Raw genomic sequence first — 22434 nt, 5'->3', positions numbered from 1 at the left:
TCCTCTCTGTGGTCCCAGTACTGGTCCCAAGGTGACAAGCCACACCTGGTAGGGCTTGCCAGTGTGAGTGGGGATGGCACTTTTGGGCCAAGAAGCCACTGTTTTCTGTGCTCTTTTTTCCAGGGTCTTTTGAGTGCCAGTAGATAAACGTGGGGGCCTTGTGCAGTAGATTTACAAAGGCTAAGGTGAGGAGGATTGGCTAGGCAGTTGTTGGGGGGGTCCCAGAGGGACAAGTTGATGAGAGATGTAACTGGGGGTTCTGAGCTGAGATCCAGAGAAGTCATTGGCTGCAGCCAGAACTGGTTAGGGTCAGCTCAAGCTGAACCCAAAATGTGGTATCTCTGTACAGAGGAACAAATACATCAGTTAAGGTCCTGACACTGCCGCACCCACTTTATATGACCTTAGGCAAGATATGTCCCCTTTCTGAGCCTGGCTACCACTTCTAAAAAATGGAAATGAGAATAATCCCTGTCTACAGGGCCAATTTGTTGTGAGAACCAATGGTTTATTGTATGTATAGTCCTCTTAAAGAGATGTTATAATCTAGGTGGACCAAAAAATGACTTTAAAGAGATGGCTTAATATAGAACAAAAATGTTGCTAAGGCAGTTAAGGAAATATGTGCGTTGTGTAAGCATGGTTGCTAGAATTTGGTCTTGTATGAATTATTTTTTAGACTCTTCATTATGATGTCAACTCCTATTATGTGCCAGCCATATGCTGGAGCTCTTTGGTTCTCTGTTTTATTCAATGGCCTGGCACACACGAGACATATATTAAATGTTTGTGGAAGGAAGGAAACAAGAGAGTGACAAGGAAAAAAGAAAGGGAGAAAGGGAAAAAAAGAGAAAATGTGGACATAATCCTTGTGCTCAAAGAGCCCAGGCTAGAGGCAGCTGAAAACCAGTGGACAACTGATGTAAGGGGCAGCTGTGAAGGCCAGGGGTGGGGCACTGTGGATACAGAACTACAGGTGTGTACCACTACACCTGGCCTACTGAGGGATTTAGCTTAATCATTTGATATTCTGATTGTATTTGCAAACATTTTTATAAAAGAAAAAAATACATAAGAAAAAACTAAGTTCCAAATCTAATTATTCCATTATACATTTTCTAATGGAATCACACAGCTAATCTGTTAGATAGTCTAATATACCAAATTATCTAAAGCATTACAGATACTTTCAATCTAAGTCCAAGCAGATTTTTCCTAAAGTTAGTACCAAAAAAGTTAATATTGGGGTTTGATTAACTTATTTCTAATCTTAATTCTTAATTAATTTAAATCTTTGTTTAAATTTTCTTATGATTAAAGATGCCTACTAAGGGAAAAAAGTTTACTAACCAAAGCTATATGATGTTATTTATCCATGCAAATTTGGCCTTAGCTCATATCTGATTGAGAGTGTTCATTAAACAGAAATTTGGGGCATGGTGTGAGAGCCAATACTGCAAACATCCAGGGAAACATGTTTCCTGCCAGGACATAGGGCTGCCCTTGTTGACTAATGACCTGCCAAGGGGCAGCTTCTGCAGCCCAATCCCCTGTGAGCAGGTTCAGTCCTGGTCACCTCTTTTTCCCTCCAGGCTTCGTCAGTCCCCCAAGGTGCCCTACCTAGCTCACTTCACAAGCTGAGAGGGTACATCTCATTGCTTTCCTACTTGATTATACTCAAAATTCAGTTCTTACTGTTTCCCTCTGGCCAGCCACCAATGACAGGAGGCATTTCAGTGTGCTCTTTGGATTCTGCATGCTTCTCGTGGTCTTGCCTGGGACTGGGCAGTCAGAACACATGCGCCGTTGTGTACTCTGCTGCTGAGTCCCTGGGTGGCTCGAGATACCAAGTAGAGTAAAAAAGCTTCAGATTGGGATGATATGGTGAATAAAGATAATCCAAATTTGTGTAATTTTACTTCTAAGTAAATAGAAAGATAATTGTAATACTGCCTAATCCTACCAGGATACAAAGTGTGCTGTGTACCTGCCCTCTAAGCATCATAAAATTCTGAGTAAATATCACTACACCTAATGAAAAGATGACAAGTTTCAGGCCCAGAGAAATTAAAATGTAATGCTCTAAGAAAGTGTTATCTGGTAGAAGCCTCATTGGAGCAGCTTTAAGAAGCTAGTTAGACACAGTCCTCTAAAAACCTGAGAGGAGCTGGTAAAATACTAATACAGCTCACAATATCCAGACTGTCATCTTGAAATGCAAGAGTAGTAAGAACTATGTCATACTGAGCACTTGCTATGCGCCAGGCACTATAGGGGTGACTGCGTGGTCCCCAGACTCTCGTCCCTGTGAGTCTCTTCACTTTCCTCATCACTTGCCCTCTCTGGACCTCAGTTTCTCATTTAACAAATGTAATAAAATCCTTCCTGTGTGTTTCAACAGGGCTGCTGTGTTGCTGAGATGAGGTAGGAAGAGAAGCGATTTGGAGGCAGACTGTGCCTAGATTCACAAGGGTTGGTGGCACTGGCTAAGCATGCCATTCTTGAGTGGCAACTTTCAATCTAGCCCATGAGGCAGGAGTGCGCACTAACCTGGAACATGCCAGACTGTCTAGGTCTGGCTCTGTGGCAGTGTTTGCCCTTGGGCATCAGTGTTTGTCACATGCCCTCCACAGTGTGGATGGGCTGGGGGATGGGGTTGATGGCTGCAGTGAGGCACACAGAGCCACCTGTGGTGACTCTGGTAAGAGGTCTGGGCTCTTGGCTACAGGGAAATAAGCCCAGGAGCTATGAAGACATGAGAGAGAAGGTCTGAGGGCAGCGGAAGGAATGGAAGTGGGGATGGAGGGAAAAGACTGGGGCCTTGTCACTGCCTGAATGAGAAGTCCCAGCCAGCTGCCTACCACCAGTAGGGGTCAGAGGGAGTGGTATTGGCTAAAATGGGGTGCATTATCTATGGAGAACTTAAAAGCAAGAACAAAGTTAGTTAAAAGGTGAACTGGTTTTTATTATCACCATATGCTAATCATTCTAAGCATGTCAGTGATAAAATACTTGCAGGGGAGGAGAGAAGAAAGACATTCCTACTGTCCTACTGTCCCCTTTCTTGGTATGCCATGGACCCCTTGCCCTTCCCAGCAGTCAGCCCTTAACGATGGGTATGGGGTACGAGGAGGGAAAGGAGCCTTGGAAGGCCCTGAAAAAAGACAAGGCAGCTTGGCCTATGGGGTCATCTGAGTGGATAGCTGGGATGGGCTCCTAAGATGGGCCCAGAAATCCTGGAGGAAGAAGTAGGGGCCTGGGTGGGGTGTGAACTGGATGGATCTCTAGAATGCCTGCTGGACCACTCTGAGTCCAACTGCAGTACTGCCATCATCACCCTGGGGCTCCCCATGCCACGTGCAGGTTATAATCAATTGGCAAACACATTGAATGACCCTGAGCCTCCCCTTCACACTACCCTATGTTCTGTACTAACACAGAAGTCAGATTCTCCTCCTGGCTCTCCACTTGCTGGAGAGCTGCCCTGCCCAGGCTCCACTAGGCCAAGTCTTAGCAGGCAATCTGTGCTCTGCCCTATCCCTGGCATGAACTTGACCTCACAGTGACCACTTCTTTCTCCTTTGCAGGAGCCCCATCCAACCCACCGATGATTCCTGTAAGAATAAAGGCCCTGTAGCCACAGAGCCAGACAAGGATAAAGGTCCTGTGGTCTCAGGACTTCTGAAAGGCCAAAGTCCTATGATCCAAGAGGCTCCAAAGGATCAAGGGCCCATAGTACTGGGACTTCCAAAGGATCAAGGTCCTGTGGTTCTAGGGCCTCCAAAGGATCAAGGTCCTGTAGTCCCATGGCCTCCAAAGGATCAAGGTCCTGTGGTCTCAGGGCATCCAAAGGATCAAGGTCCTGTGGTCCCTGAGCCTCCAAAGGATCAAGGTCCTGTGGTCCCTGAGCCTCCAAAGGATCAAGGTCATATGGTCCCAGTACCAATCAAGGATAAAGGTCATGTGGTTCCTGAGCCTTTAAAGAATGAAGAATCTGTGATATCAGCACTAGCCAAGGACCAAAGTCCCTTGATCCCAGATCCTCTGAAGAATCAAAGTCCTATGGTTCCAGGAAGACTTAAGGATCAAGGTTTTGTGACACCAGCACTTCCAAAGGATCAAGGTTCTGTGGTCCTGACACCTGTCAAGGATCAAGTTTCCATGGTCTCAGCTTCTGACAAAGATCAAGGTCTCATGGTCCCAGAGCATTGGAAGGATCAAAGTGCCATGGTCATAGCACCTGTAAAGAATCAAGGTCCTGTGGTCCCTGAGTTTGTAAAGAGCCAAGACCCCATTGTTCCAGCAGTAACCAAGAATCAAGGTCACATGGTCTCAGAGCCTCCAAAGAATCAAGGTCCTATAATCCCGGTGCCTCTGAAGGATCAAGATCCTCTGGTGCCAGCACCAGCAAAAGTCCAAGGTCCTGTGGTCCCCGAAACTCTGAAGACTCAAGGTCCCAGGGTCCCTCAGCTGCCCACTGTCTCACCTCCACCCCCAGTCATGATCCCAACTGTCCCTCATGGAGAATATATTGAGGGGTCTCCTTGACATGCACCTCTGGACATGCCATTGAAGGAGTTGTCAGTGAAAGTGCACCCCTCCCCGGGGCAGTGAAGACACATATTTAATCTGCATGAAACACGTTCTGTGTAGTCTTGCTGGAGTCTAATAAAACTGGTCCCTCTGGCTCAGCTGTGTCTCTCTCTGGCTCTCTGGGGACAGGGTCACATGGGTGTGTATGTGTGTATGCCATGGACAATCACTGCCACGTGCACTCAGAAGTGGACATATAGGCTCTATAGTCACCCATGTGGGCCAGAGATTCTAAACAATGCCCAGTTCCTGGGAATTCTCATATGAGATGGGAGTAGGCAGGTGATGCTAGGAGACAATAATTCCTTTTGTTTTATGCACATTGGGGATTAAACTAAGGGCCTCATATATGTTAGGCAAATGCTCTACCATTAAGCTGCATCTCCAGATATTTTTTTTTTTTTTTTGAGATAGGATTTCATTAAGTTACCCAGGCTATCTTCAAATTTGGGATCCTCTTGCCTTAGCCTCCTAAGTAGTGGAAGTATAGGTGTATACCACCACATCCGGTTTAAAATACGTTTTTGGTTTTTTTTCTTTTAAGTGTCCACTAAACTAGCAATAAAGACATCGCTGATGATTTGGCAATTTCCAACTCCTCAGAGTAGAGAGCACAGAGCCAATTGAAGTGAACACCTCTGTTCACAAAGGGAGAGATCAAGTGTGTTTCCATACCTAATGCATGAGTCACTGACATTTCACTTAGTCACTGAGCACATACACCCAAGAATACCTGAGAAAAAAGCAGACTGCATAACAGGCATCAATAACTTTCATAGTCCCGTGGTGTCCCACACAAAGGGATTGTTCTTAGCTAGGCTCAGCAGTGAGCCAAGAGCTTGTCCTCAAAAGGAGGAAGACTGCTTGCCAAAGAACACTGAACTTTGCTCCTAAATCCAACATAATCCATGGTGACTCTTCTTAGGGTTTGCATGGATTCAAACATCATCCTCTTAGGCTATAGACCCTTAAGTCATCTCTGGGTCTCCTGAGTCATCGGGGCTGTGTAGCAGAACTGCTTGCCCTTATGCGTGGACCACCTGGAAGCCTTTGCTTGCTCTGGGCCCACTCAAAACTGCCATCCAGTAAATTACTCAGTAAATAAATCAGAGCAGCATGATCAGAGCAGTGTGATATACGTTGCCTCCAAAATAAACAAAAGCCCGAAGATTATCCTTTTTCCTTATGACCAGGTAAGGGCAGAAAGCACAGCCAGCTGTCTTATGCTTTGCAGAGTCTTTCATGGCAAGATCCAGATCACTAAATACATGAAACTTCGGGCTGGGGATTTAGCTCAGTGGTTCCGCTGCTTGCTCTGCAAGTACAAGGACCTGAGTTCGATCCCCGGTACCAAAAAACAAACAAACAAACAAATAAAAAATACACATGAAACTTCACTTGGGTAGCAGAGTTCTTATAAGGTTTATTTTCCATTCTCAGGTGCATTTGTTTCATCGGTGCATCTAAAAGACTTTCTACTTTCTCAATCCTCAGATCATGATGTGATCGATGTACTGAACAACCATATTGTCCTGTGATATATAGGAGGATAAAACAAAATCCCCTTAGGCTAAATTGTAACAAAGAACCAGAAATGATGAGTTTCAAGACAAAGATGAGAAAGGTGCACTGCTATTCCCACAAAGAGGAAGAAAACTGAATGTGGGGTCCTCTACAGAGGAGGAAAGGGGAAAATTGTCATATAGTTTCACAACAAGTAACCAAAAAATGTAGATTTGCTCATATAAAAAGACCACACTGGGCCAGGGATTTAGCTCAGTGGTTCCGCCACCTGCTGCACAAGCGCAAGGACCCAAGTTCAATCCCCGGTACCAAAAAAAATAACAACCCCCCCCCCCCCAAAATCCATACCTAGAATAACATCTGTGACTAAAGTCACCATCTGAGGAAGCTGATGATAATTCTCCAAGAACTATACCAAAGAGAGGAGTTGAATGAGGTGTGACAAAAACACACATCCTTCAAGTCTTTAATGATGGTACAAATCTCAATGATTTCCCCCAGAGTCAGAGCATTTCTTTGATTTATTATTCTGGTAAGAAGAGATAGACCCAGGATGTTCCACTTGGTTGTTTCAACTGTAATAACCCTTATTCCACAGGCCTAGAGGCTTATATGTAAATTATGCCTGTAAATTCCAATTATATACTCTGCAACTAAGAAAATAATTATGCATAAAGGTTACACTAGGCTCACCTGGGCTTGGGTCAAAAACTCCAATTATCACGTGACCACCTGAGCCTCTACAGAATGACATTCTGGGACCTTGGGAATTATCATTAGATAGATTCAGCCTGCACTAACCCTGAAGGATCTAGGCATTGTCCTTTCACAGAATGCAGTTCTCTGGAAAGTGGCATTCTTGTGGAAGGCCAAAAGGAAGAATTACTGTGTGTATCTGAGGTGCTTCTGAAGGGCCCATTCAGAAGGGTATTGGCCCTCTTTCATACTAGTAATTCAGGGTGAGCAGCTGAGATTGCTCAAGACAGGGTGTTTGTTTGTTTTTGGTACCAGAGATCGAACTCAGGACCTTGCACTTTTGAGGCAGGCAGGCGTGGTGCCACTGAGCTAAATCTCAAGCCCAAGACAGGGTGTTTGCTTGTTGCTTTCTTGCTTCTGTAATTGAGATTAAGGGGAACATTAGAAGCCTGCCCACCTGTTAGGTCCCATAGGTGTCTTTACCAAATGCTAATAGATCAATGGTGACTTCCTTATTTGGCCTTTTCTAAAGACACTGTCATTTTTACTTTTCTCTTTGCTGAAACAAAATACCTGACACCCACAAGTTAAAGGAGGAAAGGTTTATTTCAGCTCACAGTTTGTGGAGATTTCAGTCCATAATAGGTTGACTCCAAGGCAGGGCAGCATGACAGAGGGGCATCACAGAGGACAAACAGTCCATGGCATGGTAGGCAGGGAGAAACATAAGTAGCAGCAGCAAGCCAGCCTTTCCTCTCTTCCTTTATATTCCATCTGGGTTATAAACCTATTGATGGTGCCATCCATACCCAAGGTGGGGCTTCCATTATCAACACCCAGAACTATGCTAAACCCATTTAGTTACTACATACCCTTAATCCCAGTATCACACACCCTAGATGTAGCCATCTCTGAAAAGTCCCACCTATGAGCACATAAGGCTTTGGGGAGACATCTAGATAGATATAAGCCATAACAGATACCTATAGGACAGACTATGTGTATTAGCACTTGAGGTCTGAAGTCCTACACAGTTAGGTGCTGCTACACTGGGATCCCATCATTTCCACTGTAATCATGGAGCCCATTTCCATAGCGGCATCTTCCACCTGTATCTCTGGCCTGTGGAGAACAAGTACTCAACATGTTTCAAAGATGCCCCCTCACTGATGTACTTCTGGGTGTCTTGCTCAGGGGAAGGTCTTCCAGGAGGAAGTTGGCCAGGGAGCAAGGCCACTGTGCCCAAAGAAGCCAGGATGAAGGGAGAGCCTTGCAACCCCCAGGCTGCTTTTTTTTTTGGTACCGGGGATGGAACTCGGAACCTTGCACTTTCAAGGCAGGTGGTGGAAGCACTGAGCTAAATCCCTGGCCCCCAAAGAAGCCAGGATGAAGGACCACATAGAACAGAGAGGCCCAGGATCACAGCTGTCCCAGCTTATCTCAGCGTCTAGTGAACGCACTCAAATGAGCAAACCCAGACAAGGCCCCCAGAGCTGTGAAGAAAAACAAATGGCTTTAAGCTGCAGAGTGTGGAGTGGCTCATTACTCAGCAACAAACAACTAGAACACTTTGCAGGGTAACTTCCAAAACAAGGTTATTTCAAGGTCTTCAGGCTGGGCTGCAGCCATGTCCACAGGCAAAGGAGCAGCGACTACTGCTGCAAGGAAGCACAGCGAAGCAGAGCTTAAGGGTGCTCTACACCATTAGGTCCACATGTCTCCTGTCTCATCCCTCTTAGATCAGTGCCCTCAATTTCACCTGAAAACTAGCGGTGCTGTGAGGTCAACTGATAAAGTGACAAGGTGGCTGCAGCATCAAGCTCACACCTTAATAAACCATCTAATGTGGCTGGGGATTTAGCTCAGTGGTTTCACCGCCTGCTGCGCAAGCCCAAGGACCTGCATTTGATCCCCGGTACCAAAAAAAACCAAAAAAACCATCTAATGTGGCTTAGTGCTCTCCTCCTATCCTCCCACCCCTGTTGAGTGTGGTCTCTGACTTATACTGAGATGGGTAAATGGAGAACAGACCTGGGGGAAAGAAAGCAGAAGAGCTGGGCACTGCTAAGCCCAGGCATTGTACGTTCACAGACACTTCCTTATCTTGCAGGAATGAAGCTCCAGCCTAGGGCTGGAGCTCAGTGCTCCCCCAACAGATGAGACCCTGGAGACAAGAGTGGTGGAGCTGAGCAGACATGCCCAGGTCACACTGAGGGGAAGGAGGAAAGAGGACAGCAAGACATATGCAGGATTGAGTGTCCCGAAGAGCACCCAGAGGGAAAACACAGTGTGCACCATACCAGATGCCACGACAGAGCAGTAGCTCAGAAGAAGCCAAGCTTGCCCTTGAAGAGGTTACAGCTGGAGTCTCAGAGGGAGGACAGTAATCCTGGGCTGCAGGGACTGGGGTGAAGGTGATATAGAATCCACTGGTGTCTGCCCCTATAAACTGTGGAGCGGGGAACTCACACATATCAGTATCTTCTCCTTCCTCCACAGCTAGACTTGAGTTGCCGGGTGGGCCAGGATGTCACTGGCCAGCTGGATGGCCTCAGGCTGGTCATTTTACCTCTCTGAGCCCCAGATTTCTCCCCTATAACATGGGACAGTAATAGCTACTCCTTAGGGAAGCTCTGACAATTAAATGGGATCATAATGGCAGTGCCAAGCACATAGTAGGTGCTCAGTAGGAGGTTAATCCCCAGTTCTCCCATTTGCACCCACACCTGGGGCCTTCACAATCCAACATCATCTCTGCGGCTTACTGCAGCTTACAAGCACCGTGCTGGGAAGAACAGATAATTCTTCCAACGGCCTCCAGGCGGCGGGAAAGACTTGGGCGGCGGTTCCTGGCGAACCAACATCTGGCCCCCACCTACTCTTCCCCGCTCCCTCTGCCACCTGCACTGCCGCCCTCCCATCATCAGCACCCGACCGCTGCCTGCTGAGCTCGGGCTAGCGAAGACCTCTACCTGCGCGGGGAGGGAGGAGCGAGGCTCAGCTTCCCTTCGCAGGATCGCGACCCCGCCCAGGCCTAGCTCGTTTGCTGCCCCTTTCTACCTGGTGGGGGAGCTGTTGCACGTTGAATGTCAGAGGTGCCTGAGGCTCGGGTCTGGTCCAGTGGACACCCGAGGATCCGAACCCAGGAGTTTATGAGGCCAGCCTGTCCAACACAGGCGGATCCACTTTCAGAAAGGAAGGCTTCCCACCTCGCTGGGCTCCTGTGGGGGTTCAGCCTCTAAGCAGGCTGTGGGCCTCTCCGATCAGACCGCAGTCCGTTCCTGACCGGCACTTCCTACGCAACGTGGAGGCGGCAACACACACAGCCTGAGGACCCCAAGCATCTCAGCCTCAGGACCCCAAGCATCTCAGCCTCAGTCATCTCGCCTGTAAGAGGGCTAAGCCCTCCTGAGCCACGCTGCTTGGAGACTTGGATAAATTGATGAATGCCAAGTATCTGACACCCATTAAGAGCAAAACACAAAAATAATATTGGCTCATTATTAGATCATTATTCTAAAAGCCAGGCATGGTGATGCACTCCTGTATTCCTAACACTCAAGAGGAAAAGTTCAAAGACTAACACTCAAAGAGGAAAGTTCAAGGCCAGCCTGAACTACACAGGTAACACCTTGTCTCCAAAAAAAAGAAAAAAACATCACTATTCTGACCAAGAAATGCCCACTCACCCTTCAAGACACCCCACCTGTCATCTCCTGGGAGCCATCACTTCCTCCTCTGGACCCCGGAAACCTGGCTCCCTTCCTTCTACAGCAGCCCTTTCATGTACTCAGCAAATGTTCCAGTGCACTGTACATGTATGATGCTGAATCTAGCTGAAGGACAGAAAACAATGGACTGTCATGGTCCCTTTTCTCACATTGCATTCATTTTCATGGGGCAGACAGGGAAGGCATACAGTAAGTGGAGCAGATACTGTCACAGGGCTGAAAAGTAAGGAAAATGAGAAGGTGAAGTGGGAGAGGGGCTTGTTATGTTGAGTGGTCAGGCTAAGCTGCTGGTCTGGTTGAAAGAGCAGCTCATGCAAAGAACCTGAGGCAGAGGAGCAAGCACTGCTTGCATGAGAACAGGGTGATCCAGCCAACTGGAACACTGAGTCCTGACCATACTTACCACTCTACCTCTAGATAAAGCCCCTTAAGAGCAGAGATCTAATTTATTGAGTTCACAGCACAGAACAGACTCCTGACCAGTCTTAGTAAAACTCCATGTGGTGAAAATGGGAATCAGCTGGCCCTTATGCAGCCCCATCCATTATCTTGGGGGACTCCAAGATAACGAGTCCTTCCCTAGATCAATGACCTCTAGGGCAAAGCTGTTAACTAAGGGAAAATGGAGAAGTGGCCAGAGAGAGGGAGTGAACTGCCCAAGGTCACACAGCCTGCAGGAGGCAGAGATGGGCTCAAATCTAGTTTTCTCTGACTCCCTGGCACAGGTCTCCTGTCCTATGCATCCCTCTACCTCCCTGAAAAATGGTCTCAGGAGCTTTAAGGATGAAGATGATACCTAAAGGGAGTGTTGGACTCCTCCTCCTCCCCTGCCACAAACACCATACATGGGTCCTTCTGAGAGCAAGGATCCCACAAGCTTGTCTCCAAAGCCCAAAGGCAGGCAACATGCTAACAAGAGACTGAGTTTGTAACCTATGGGAAAAGGTCAGACGACAGTGAAAGCCTAGAGGGTAAAGACCAGGACCCTGCACAGCAGGAGCAAGATACCCAGACTATGGGGCCAGCCCTGACACTTGGGGCTACCAGAGCTATGTGATCCCAGGGAGCACATCCGGGGCCAGCCCTCCTCCACTGTCTGCAGTTAATCTGCCAGCATTACAGGGCCTCATGTGGGCTATTAAACTGAAGAAGAGACTTTGTCCCCTGGGACAAATGACGTGGGTATCTCCTGATCCAATCTTCTTCATGCTCCAACAAAATTTCCTTGGAAAAGTTTTATTGAAAAAACAATTGTACAAATAAGTTCTCATTTTGACAGCAACAAAGGCTCATGTTCCCCCTTCCCTTCCCATCTTTGAAAAACTAAAAAAAGGAAAACAAAATGTTCATCCCCACAATGCCCCATGTAAGGATTCTTAACCAGGGTCTGCCCAGGAGCCTCTCCTTTGAGCTCTTATCCCATCCCCATTACTGGGACTAAGGCCATTCTGGGGGTGCCTGGTCCCAGGGGCTACAGCACCTAGTTTATTTTGAGGGAAGTTGGGGGAGTTCTGGGGAGCCAGGGAGGGGCTGAGGTGGTGATGGTGGTTGTCAGGAGAAGATGGCTGGGCTGAAGCCTCAGCTCAATTGTCTCACAGATTCAAAAGCACCTGGCTATAAATAGGAACACTGACTGGCTGGCTGAGGGAGGCTGGATCTAGGCCTCTGAAGACAGGGCAGGATGAGACACCCAGCTCCCACAGCATGTGGCTTCTCTGGGCTCAGCGTCATGGTTTCTGCGGACCCACGTCCGTGCAGAATGGATTCTAGCTGGGCAAGTCCACTGGGACACATGGGAACCCTGGTCATTTTTCCACCCCCACCCCGTAGAATATCCAAGGCTGGCACCCTTTCCCAGTAGCACCCATGTGTCTCAAGAGCCTGCGGGCTGCCTTCTGCCTTCCCTGCACACCCCAGCGCCTTACAACTCATCTCGCATCTTGTCGCCCTTGGGCCGTACCAGGCGCCCAATGAACAGCAGGGAGCCGCTCTGGGTGTCTCGAACCAGGAAGATGAAAGGGTGATCGGCGTAGAACAACTTCGGGCTGCGCAGCTCCTCCCGCCCATAGATGTCCTGGTCAAAGGGGTTGCCCTCTGTGTCCCACTCGAAGGCAGTGGCATGGAACACGCTGGCCAGGTACAGGTCCTTCTTGCCTGACATGCGGGACAAGTCTGCCTTGTTCTTGTCGATGGCCTCAGTCAGGCCCAGCCCAGCCAGGTGTTTCTGTGGAATCAGATGTCAGGTGAGGCCACGCACTCATCCTCGCCCTCTTTCCCTCACAACCCTGACTGCTCCTCCAAAGGTTCAGCTACTCCCTGACTACCTACTGTGTGCCAGGCATGGTGCAGGTCATCTCAAACCACTGCTTTCCTCATTCTCATTGCCACCCTCAAGGGCGTCTACTTGCACTTCACAGGTGATGAACGGAGACCCAGAAAACCAATTCAGAATCCATCCTTCTGTGCCCTGCCATCTTGGGCTTCCCTGAGTGTGCTTCATGGCCAGACAGCACACCAGGGACTTCCCTAGTCTTCCCCCAACGCCAGCCCAGCCCTACTGAACCCCAAGCTCAGGGGTGAGTCAGGGTCCTTTCCAACCAACTCCACAGGTGGTTCCTAGCACACTCAGGTTTGAGAAAGAATGATGGAAAGACAACTCTGTCCACCTCACTCTGGGGCTTAAAACCTGTCCACAGTGATAGGATTCCTGCGACTTGCTGAAAGATAACCTGGGAGAAATGGGTGGTGCAGAGTATGAGGAGACCGTGGCAAAGCTGGGTGATGGATGCCTGAGAGTTCGTTATACTGATTTTTTTTTGAGGGGGGGGTACTAGGGATTGAACTCAGGACCTTGCGGTTGCAAAGCAGGTTCGGTGCCACTGAGCTAAATCCCCAGCCCACTGATCTATTTTTAATACATCCATCATACGTTCCACAGTAAAAAGTTATAATGGGGGAAGAGGGCTCTGTGGTGGGTATAAGATACAGCTTTTTAATATGTGACCCATGCCTGTGTCACAGCCTCTGGCCTCAGCCCTGGCATACCACCTGCTCTCTCTCAAAATAAGCAGTGCCTGGTCCTGCCTGGTCCTCCCACCTGGCTTGGAGCTCCGGGAGGGTGGGGCCCATGTCCAGGGCTCACTCTGACTCTCCATGTGGAAGAGATGTCAGTAAAGGACCACTGGCCAAGTCAACAGCACCTCCAAGGCCCAGGCTTCTGCAGATAGTCGCACTTCCCTGGCATGGCTAAACAGGCGCTAGGCTAGCGTCCTGAGGCTTGAGGAGTCATGGGACAGATATCTAGGCAGGCCCAGCTATTCCAGTCCTAATGACTGTGCAAGTCGCTCACCTCAAATTTCCCAGCTCCATCTACCTCACAGTCTGGTACATGCTACATCTACTGAGAGTCCAGGAAGACAAAGGAGAAATAAGGACAGAAAGGAGGTGGACAATGGCCACTGACAAAAAGGCTGGGGGAGAACCTGGGCCAGTCCCAGTTGGGAGACAGTGAGGAGCCCTCTCTGGAAACTCAATATCTAATTCGGACCTCTACAAGCTCTACTGGCCTCTGGTTTGGAGCCCAAGCACCACTTCATCTGCAGTTCCCTCAGAAGGCTGAATAACTCCGTGGGTGAGAGGACTGTCAGGGAACCATTTCTGGCAGCCAAAGCAAGAATGAGATGACATTTTTCTCCTGAGTAAGAGGAGGGGGCTTATGAGCCAGGGGGCCTTAGGGAGTCACTTCTCTCGGAGTCTCTACTCACGCCCAGGGTGGTATGAGGGGGGAGATCCCCTTGAGTGTGTGCGGCAAGCTGCTGGCTATTCTAAGTGACCCCCAGCCACTAGCCTTCTTATCACTGGGGAATAATAGTGCAGTGACTAAGGGCTGGCTTGAGAGCAAGATGTCCCAAAGACCGGCTGCGAGGCTTTAGACGGGTTACTTAACCTTTCTAAGTCTCAGTTTCCTCCTCTGCCAACTAGTTCATAAACCTCCCTAATGAAGCTGTTTTGAAGATTATGAGAATTAACACATATGAAGTGCTTAGAAGGCTGCCTGTGACACAGCAAGTGTCCAACTGTATTTAGCTGCTGCTGTTACCATCTGTCCAAGGGTAGGGTCCACACTTGTTCTCCAGTGTCCCCCCAGCAGAGCCCAGCAGAGAGAAGTGCCCAAGCCCCTCTCCTCCAGCCTCACCTGCAGGTCGTGGGTCACCTCCACCACTCCCTTGGGCAGGGAGATGGCGACAGCCTTCTTCTGCAGCTTCCCCGTCCAGGCCTTCAGCTGCTCCTTTGTCAGCAGCTTCTCAAGACGCTCGAGTGGCTCCACGTGGTGGGGCATGAGGATGATGAGGCTGGAGAGCTTGTGGGCCAGGGGCATCTCCAGGATCTGCACCTTCTCCTTCTCATCGTCATAGTAGTTGTAGAGGCCTTGGGCAGAGAGCAGAGGACGCTGGGTAAACAGCGGGGTGGGGGGCAGGCCAGACCCCAAGGATATCGGAACCCCACCTTGGTTTCCTGCTCTGCAAGGCACCTACCTGTCCGATGCATCATCGTAACTCCCACAGTATAGGAACGAGTCACCATGAAGCCTCGGTTGTCCACCATCTTGTGGTGGAACTTCTCATCCCAGTGTGCTGTACGAGGACAAAGTGCCGGGTCAGATTCATGTCCCCAGATATGATCACAGCCCACAAGCACTCTAACCGCACGCTCTGGACTCATGGCCTTAGCGCCATTCTCTGGGGTCAGGCTGCAAGCATCACCCCCAAGAACCCTGCCCTCAGAACACATGTTCCCTGCTGGGGTGAGGGGGCCAAGCCTGAGGACATGCTGTCTGAGGGTGCAGTTCTCTCTAGCCACTGCCCAGCTGCCCACATGACCCTCAGCTCAGCCACCTGTATGTCTACTACCTGGGTAGTACAAGTCATGCGTTAGGAAAATGTGCTGAGCTGGGCTTTCTACCCCTCCTGGTAAGTGAGGGGGATGTGTTCCCTGGGCAAGGAGCTCCCTATGATTACCTTTAATTCTTGTCTGCAAGTTCTGTTTCTGTGGCCACAAAGATGACCAAAAACAATGTATGTGTGGCAGTAGCCTGAGCCCTGTGTTTAGTTACAATCAGACCTTCGCTCATATTCAGGCTCAGCTACTGACTGGCTGTCAGACCTTCTCCTCTATCCTAGTTTAGCCACATTTGTACAACAGGTTACCTCATCCTCACAGGAACTGTGAGAACAGTACCAGCCACATGAGTCCTCACGTATCCACCCACTCCAAATCTAATCTTCAGTTCAATACTGATGCACTCAGCCTGAGTCTGCTACGCCCTGGCTGGGCTTCAGTTTCCTTACCCATGAAATAGGGAGTAAGAGTTAGGGAGTAAGAGTACCTGCCCCTGGAGTTGCTTTAAGGAACAGGAGTCTTTCCCCAGCTCAATGCTGAGGCAGAACCGACTACTGAATTTTATCGATTCCAACACACACAAGCAATAGCACTGTTTTGATGAAATACAGCAGGTAGGAGCACATCTTCTGCAGTCCCTCAGAGGGCTGGATACCTGTTCCATTCCTTTAGACACCTGGCTGTCTCTCTGTACCTACCTTCTAGGGTGTACAAAGGGTTTGGTTACAGTCCTGCCTCTGAGGGCTGTCGTGAGTATTTAAGAAATACAGTGAAGCGTTCGGTATGAGAAAGGCTTGTTCAGGGGCTCCTGAGAGGAGGACCTCCCCATCCTCCCTGCCCTGTCTTGGACTCACGCTTAAAGAACATGGCGTTGACAAGCAGGGCACCATCAGTGCGCTCCACATCCTTGGTGACCTCGGGCAGCTTGCCGTCGGTGGTCTGCGCGGCCCACTCATTGATGGACTGCAGTGCAGTGCGCTTGTCTCGGAAGTTGATCTTGGAGTGCTCACAGTTGTAGTGCTGCTTGCTGCTGCGCACAAAGTCGTCAGCAAAGCTCACTGAGCTGGGGCCATACAGGCGGCTGCCTAGTTTCCAGGTCACGTTGCGTGCCGTGGAGTTGCTGAGCGACCGCAGCAGCTCACCCAGGCCTGCATGCACCTCCTCGTCACGCAGCTGCTCAGCGCTCAGCACCGCTTTGGCCTGTGATGCAGTGGCTGCCTTGCCGCCCAGTGACACCAACCCCAGGGATGAGGCCACCACCACGGGCGACAGCAAGATATTTTCTACTGCCTGGTCCTTGGCCATGGCCTGGTACAGGCTGAAGGCCAGGCCGGCACTGCGCTCGGCCAGTGTGGCTGCCTTGGAGCTCAGCTTCTCTGCAGTGCCAGGAGCTGCCGCTGCTGCAGGTTTCTTCACCTCAGCTGCCAGGGCCACCGCCAGGAGGCTGAAGGTACCAAGTAGCAGGAGGCAGCGCATGGCTGGGAGGTGGGCTGTATGCACCACGGGGGACCTATAAGGGTGCACAGAGAAGGTAGCCCTGAAGCCCTATGCCTTCCTCCCCGGCCACCAACCCCAGCCTTCTGGGTACCACCAAGTCCCCTGAAGATCGGTGTAAGAGCACCGAGTTCTGGAAACCCAGGCCTAACTCAGGACTACCCAGTCTTCCCAAGGCCTTTTTTGACCTCTCTAACTAAAGCAGGGTTCTCAGCAGGTCGCCACCAGACTACCCTGATTTCCTGCAGTGCACACCCAACACTTACACTTACTTGGGTGTTTATTATAAATCTATTTTGCCTTTAAGTAGGCTGTGGTCTCCAGGACAGGATACCTAGCCAATTTGGTTGCCTATATCCCCAGTGCCTAGACAAGACAGGGCCCAGCTATTGCTGAGTGAAGATAAAACAGGGCCACTTGGCCAGGCCAGGGGTGCCCTCAGTTATTCAGAGTTCAGCTCTGATCTCACACAAGTCTCGGGGCCTTTCTCCAGTGAGAAAAACCAGCAGCTGGGCTGCTGTCTGCAGGAAGCGCAGGTGCTCAAGCAAAGGATGTCACGTGGGACAGGGCTGTCAGCCAGTGCTGCCCGGCCCCCCAACACACACCTTTCATTCAGCTCTGGGATGTTAATAAGTCACTCACTAACTGGGAGAGTTCTGAGGCCTCACTCCACTGGCCCTAGGGTGATCTTGAGTGAGAGTGTGTGTGTGTGTGTGTGTGTGTGTATGTGTGCGTCTGTCCACTGAGCCTCAGTCTTCCTTTTGCAAGCTGCAAGGGTCTAGGTCTCCAGGCCCAAGGATTTGGCTTGTACATTTGCACACAGCCCCTGAACACAAAGGGAAATCCCAAAATGACTCCTGGGACCAACTCCTTGGAAATGAGGCGGGGAGGGGAGCTTCCTGAGAGAGCAGCAGGGACAGGATCCTGGGGAGGGAGATGAGTCACAGCTCAACAGAGCAGTGATCCCTCCCCCATCACCACAGGCTGATCAGATGTGTGTTCATCCTTCCAGGAAGTTGGAGCCCACTCTGTCCTCCCATCTCACACCCACTGCCACATAGGCCATCTGCTCTATGGTCTCAAGGTTGCCCCCAGACCCCCTCTCCAAACCCCAGCAGTACCAGGGTCTCTAAGACAAAGCCCTACTCCCTTCTCTGGGGCCTCCAATCAGGATGGTCTCTGTTCACAGAGTACTTACACACACACACACACACACACACACACACACACACACACACACACCCTTCAACTCCTCTCCCCCTCTTCTTCATGCAGCTGGACAGGAGAGGAGAGGACAGGGCAGAAGAGTCAGGAAGAATCCTGGTGGAGACCAAGACTCTACTGCTCTGGCAGATCAAATTTCATGACCCTCCTCTTCCCAAGAAAAACTGAAAATTCAAAATCCTGGTAGAAAACCCTGGGGACTCTGGCCTGCTAGGGGAGAGCACTGACTCCTGGGAAGATTCTACAGCTGGCATCCTATAAACCCAGGTAGGTCTTTCACCTCCCTGCACTGCCGGGACCTTGAAAGTGCAGTGCAGAGGAGAAGCAAAGGGTTCAAGGAGACGGGTTCCTGAGGCCCAGACTAAACCCCAGGCTCCTTCTCCACCAGGCCTCCAACCTCATAGGCAAAGTGACCACACCATTTATTGTGCAAAGAACACTTGAGACTAACACTAACAATGATGCCAAGCACATGGCCACCATTCTCTCAGGCCAATGGCTAATCCAGATAGCCAATGGTAGAGCTCAGGCAGGCTACAGAAGCTACCGGCATGGCCTTCCTTAGGAGGCAGGGAAGGAGCCAGGCTGCCACGTGGCAGCCACCATCTTGACAGCCCCTGCCCCCAGCCAACCAGAACCTCAAAGGCTGGGAGGGGCTTCTCAAAAAGGCTCCAAATGAGTAGTTTGGGTTTCTCAGGCAGCCACACAGCTCCTGCTCCCAGAGATGGTGACGTGGCAGGCAGGAGGCTGAATTATCTTTGTAGGCCAGCAGAGGGGGGCTCCCAACCTGGGAGGTATGAGGCTTGGACTCAGGTCCTAGGGGTGCCACAGATATTCTGGGGACTCCAGGAACCTCCCTGGCCTGTTTTGCATCCATGGTTCAGTCTCTGAAGGGAGAGGCAAGGCCCAGTTAAACCCGAAGCAGGAATTAGGAAAGGCAAGTCACTGCAAGTCATCGGCCTCCCACAGCCCAGCCCATCTTGCCATGGGGAAATGCCATCCCTAAGGCTAAGGTTAGATAATCTACAGCCCCAGGGAGGAAAAACAAGAGATCATTAGCTGAGGGCTGTGCCCACAGCTGGCTGGAGTGAGCTAGGATTAGGAGGAAGGGAGATGATGCTGGAACCACCACAGGGTCTCCAACACTGGAAGGGTCTAAAGTACCTTGAAACTGCCTCAGAGAGTAGTCAATGCCTGCCTTTTTCATTCTGAAAGAAAACAGAAGAGTGAGGAGGATGGGACCACCACAGAGAAGGTGGGGAGCAGGAGCTTGCTAGGCCCAGCCCCAAACCAGGACATTGGAGGTCCAGTGCCTTGTGGTTGGTCCAGTGGGAGAAACCGAGCCCCAGGCAAAAGTCACCCCAGTCCCACAGGGACAAGCAGGGGTCAGGCTTCCTAGAGCAGAGCTCTTCCTCTCAGAACTGAGAGCCCTCCAGAGGGCTGCATGTGGTGTCCTGTTACACAGCCAGGACACACACACACACACACACACACACACACACACACACACACACACACACACAAATCTCTGCCAGGAATCCCGGTGACCGGAGACAAAAGAAGGGAAGGAAGGGGGGATGGGTACTGGAACCATCTGAAAACGGGAGGGTGTGGCCCCAGTCAAACTTCCAGGCAGCTAAAGCCCCCAATTTCCCCAGGTCTCCATCTGGGCCCCGCAGCCCAGAAAGACCAGCAGGAAACCGGGAAGTAGGAGGGGCCGGTCTTCAGGGCGGGCTATAAGTGCTCTAGTTCTCCTCCCCCGGCGTCTCAGGAATGTCCCCGCGCCGGGGGCAGGAAAGCCTAACCCTGCGGTTCCTCAGGAACCAGGTGGGCGGGCAGAACAGGAGCTGACGCAAATCTCTCCGGTCCGTCCCTCCCCCTCTCAGGGCTGCAGACCCTTCACAGGGAGAATGGCGCTGCTCAAGCCCTTCCTTCAGCTGCCACACACTGATCAGAAATGGGCCCACCAGTGGGGACTCCTCCCCGGCATGGGGACCAAACAAGCCTTCAAGACTCTGGGCCTCCAGGTCCCGACTGCAAAGCTGGCTGGCCCCAGCCCTGCAGAAGGGGCAGGAATCCATCTCCTCCCTCCATCCTGCAAAGGGTCCTCTCAGGGCCCTCGCCCTGGCCCTGGCCCACTGTCTCTTCTCTGCCACCACCAGCCTTTTCCTGAACTTTTAGGGGCTCAGCACTTTCTCCAGCCCATCCATTGCACAGGATCCACAGGACCTGCTGTCGTCTGCCCCAGTCCTCAGGTTCCATCACCATCCAGCGCCCCGATTCTAAACCCCTCAGCTGCCCCTAAGAGCCAAGAACTCCCGTTTGTGGGTGCCAACCCCTCCCGGGGTCATCTGCCCGGCTCCCTCCCCAGCCGCCCCCAGGCCGCCCCGGCTCCTCACCTGGACCAGGGTGCAGGACACGCTGTGAAGCTGCGGACAGATTCTACTCTCCGTCCGCTGCCCCGCGCTCAGGAGCTATATATGGACCTCCTCACCCACTCCTGCCCGTCCCAAGAAACTTCTGGAAAGTTGGAAACGCTTCCGGAGGGCGCCTAGCTCAGGGGGAAAAAAAAGAGAGGAGAACCTCCCCCAAACCGCCCCGCCCCGGCTCCCGCCCCTCTCTGTGAGCATTCTCCCGCCCCTGGGTCCTACTGCCCCATCAAAGGGCTAGGCTGCGGCGCACCAGGGTCCCTGAAGGCGACCAGCCAGTCCTTCCAAGGGTGCGCGGGCATCTTTTGTTTCAATGGAGACTTGGGACCCCGGCTGTCCTGGAGGTGGCAGGAAGGGGATTAAGACCATTGCGCTGGAGGGGACACTGTGTTCCTATGTCCAGTACCCACCCCCATCTCCACACAAGCCAACCCATTCTGGATGGCACATTTCTTCTAGCACCCCTTTCCTTACTCTGCCCAGTGGAGATCCCCCCCACCCCCGCCCCGGGCATTCACATTACCTCCTCCTCCGTCCTTCTCCTTCATTCAGGGGAGGTGGCAGATTTAGGAGTCAAGGCTTTTCCCCAGTCTGGGATGGGAGCTGGGCCAAGGGTTTCACCCTAAAAACTTCAACCTTGGTTGAACTTGACCAGTGATGACCCTGAGGAGGAGAGAGGTTGGACCGGACCGGGTACCTGCCCCTCACACCTGTCTTGGTGTGTTATATGCAGGGACACCTGGGGAGTGTCAGGTGGTAGGGGCTGGCCATGGAGAGGTGCACAGGAAGGAGACCTTGGCTGTCCACTGAGTGCTATGTTCTGTGACCCCAAGCAAGCTACCTTCATTTTCTGGGCCTCAGTGCCCTTGACTGTGAAAGGTGGTGAGCAGTCATTCCTTGATTCTTTCCCCAGTTTCCCTCTTCCTTTCTCTCTCTGCTTCAAATTGGTCATCCCTGCCCAGTCCGTCTCAGTCCTCTCCCACTCCACCCTCCCACAGCTGATAGCCCCTTGAGGTCTGAGCTCATCTGGCATTTTCATTATTGTTCTAGGGGCTGAGGATACAGCTGAGCTCCGGACAAGTCCCTACCCCCAGGGAAGTCTACTCTGAGCGACTTACGCATATTAATAGAGAACTCAGGAAGGCAGATTGTTTAGGATACTCCTCCAATCTTCTGTAACAGTGAAATGATCAATAACAGATGGGCATAGTGTGGAGAGAAGAGGACAGGGTGGAGAGACTCTTCATTCATTATTCTTCCAATCAGCAAACTGATAAGCATGTCTGGATCCCGGGGAGCAAATCAATCCCAGCACCCAGCAAATGAATCCTCTGGGTCCCGGCCTCAGTCATTTGCAAGGGTGGGAATTCCACTACCCCAGCCTGGTGACTAACTTCTCAGTCCGCCACTACTCAAACTCCTAATGACAAGGACTCTGGGAAATCTTAGATCCCAGAAGCTTCAGACTCTGAATTAGGGTCAAAGAATGAGAGAGTATTTAGATCCTAAAGTGACCATCGGAGAATATGATGACCTACCAAAGCTTCATAGAATCTTTCTTTGAATCCTGCTAAGGAACCTTAGCCTGTTAGAATCTCAGTCACAGAACCTTGGAGTGGAAGTATCAAAACCTTTGAGCTACAAGGTATCTCAGGGATCATGGACTCCTGTCTGTAGCCACACAGAAGTCTCTGCAGAATCCCCAAGAGGTAACAACCTGGGCACCTCTTAGAACAGGGACCATACTGTTTTCAGAAGCAGCACAATGGTCTTTTGGAAGACACATCTGATCATTAGCAAAGCTTCCTGCCTGGGGGTGGTGTCCATGTCTTTGGGGTGGTTGT

At 50.8% G+C, this 22434-nt stretch overlaps 2 protein-coding genes across 4 annotated transcripts in view; one reads left to right on the top strand and one right to left on the bottom strand.

Annotated features, from left to right (window-relative positions):
- Map6 (microtubule associated protein 6) overlaps window positions 1-4691 on the top strand; it is a 65620-nt gene extending 60929 nt beyond the window's left edge. For both annotated transcript variants that reach the window (XM_021243227.2, XM_004863216.4), the window contains one exon: window positions 3588-4691. In XM_021243227.2, coding sequence (XP_021098886.1) covers window positions 3588-3611 — 24 coding nt within the window. In that variant the 3' untranslated portion in view covers window positions 3612-4691. The remainder of the gene's footprint in view (window positions 1-3587) is intronic.
- Window positions 4692-11764: 7073 nt separating this feature from the next.
- Window positions 11765-22434, bottom strand: part of Serpinh1 (serpin family H member 1) — a 35169-nt gene continuing 24499 nt past the window's right edge. The window contains exons 2-7 of one of the 2 annotated variants that reach the window (XM_087211952.1): window positions 21114-21253; window positions 20561-20712; window positions 16298-16953; window positions 15080-15178; window positions 14740-14972; window positions 11765-12768 (exon numbers count right to left, since the gene is read on the bottom strand). In XM_087211952.1, the coding sequence (XP_087068078.1) occupies window positions 12466-12768; window positions 14740-14972; window positions 15080-15178; window positions 16298-16919 (1257 nt within the window). In that variant the 5' untranslated portion in view covers window positions 16920-16953; window positions 20561-20712; window positions 21114-21253 and the 3' untranslated portion in view covers window positions 11765-12465. Of the gene's footprint in view, window positions 12769-14739; window positions 14973-15079; window positions 15179-16297; window positions 16954-19325; window positions 19370-20560; window positions 20713-21113; window positions 21254-22434 lie in introns of those variants that run through there. The other variant, XM_004863220.3, reaches the window with a different exon arrangement.

This window comes from Heterocephalus glaber, unplaced genomic scaffold (genome assembly GCF_053883595.1).
Source record: "Heterocephalus glaber isolate CG9 unplaced genomic scaffold, H.glaber_assembly_v1.0 deba00001428, whole genome shotgun sequence".
Classification (NCBI taxonomy): Eukaryota; Metazoa; Chordata; class Mammalia; order Rodentia; family Bathyergidae; genus Heterocephalus; species Heterocephalus glaber.
This window is presented reverse-complemented; position numbering and strand designations above follow the sequence as displayed.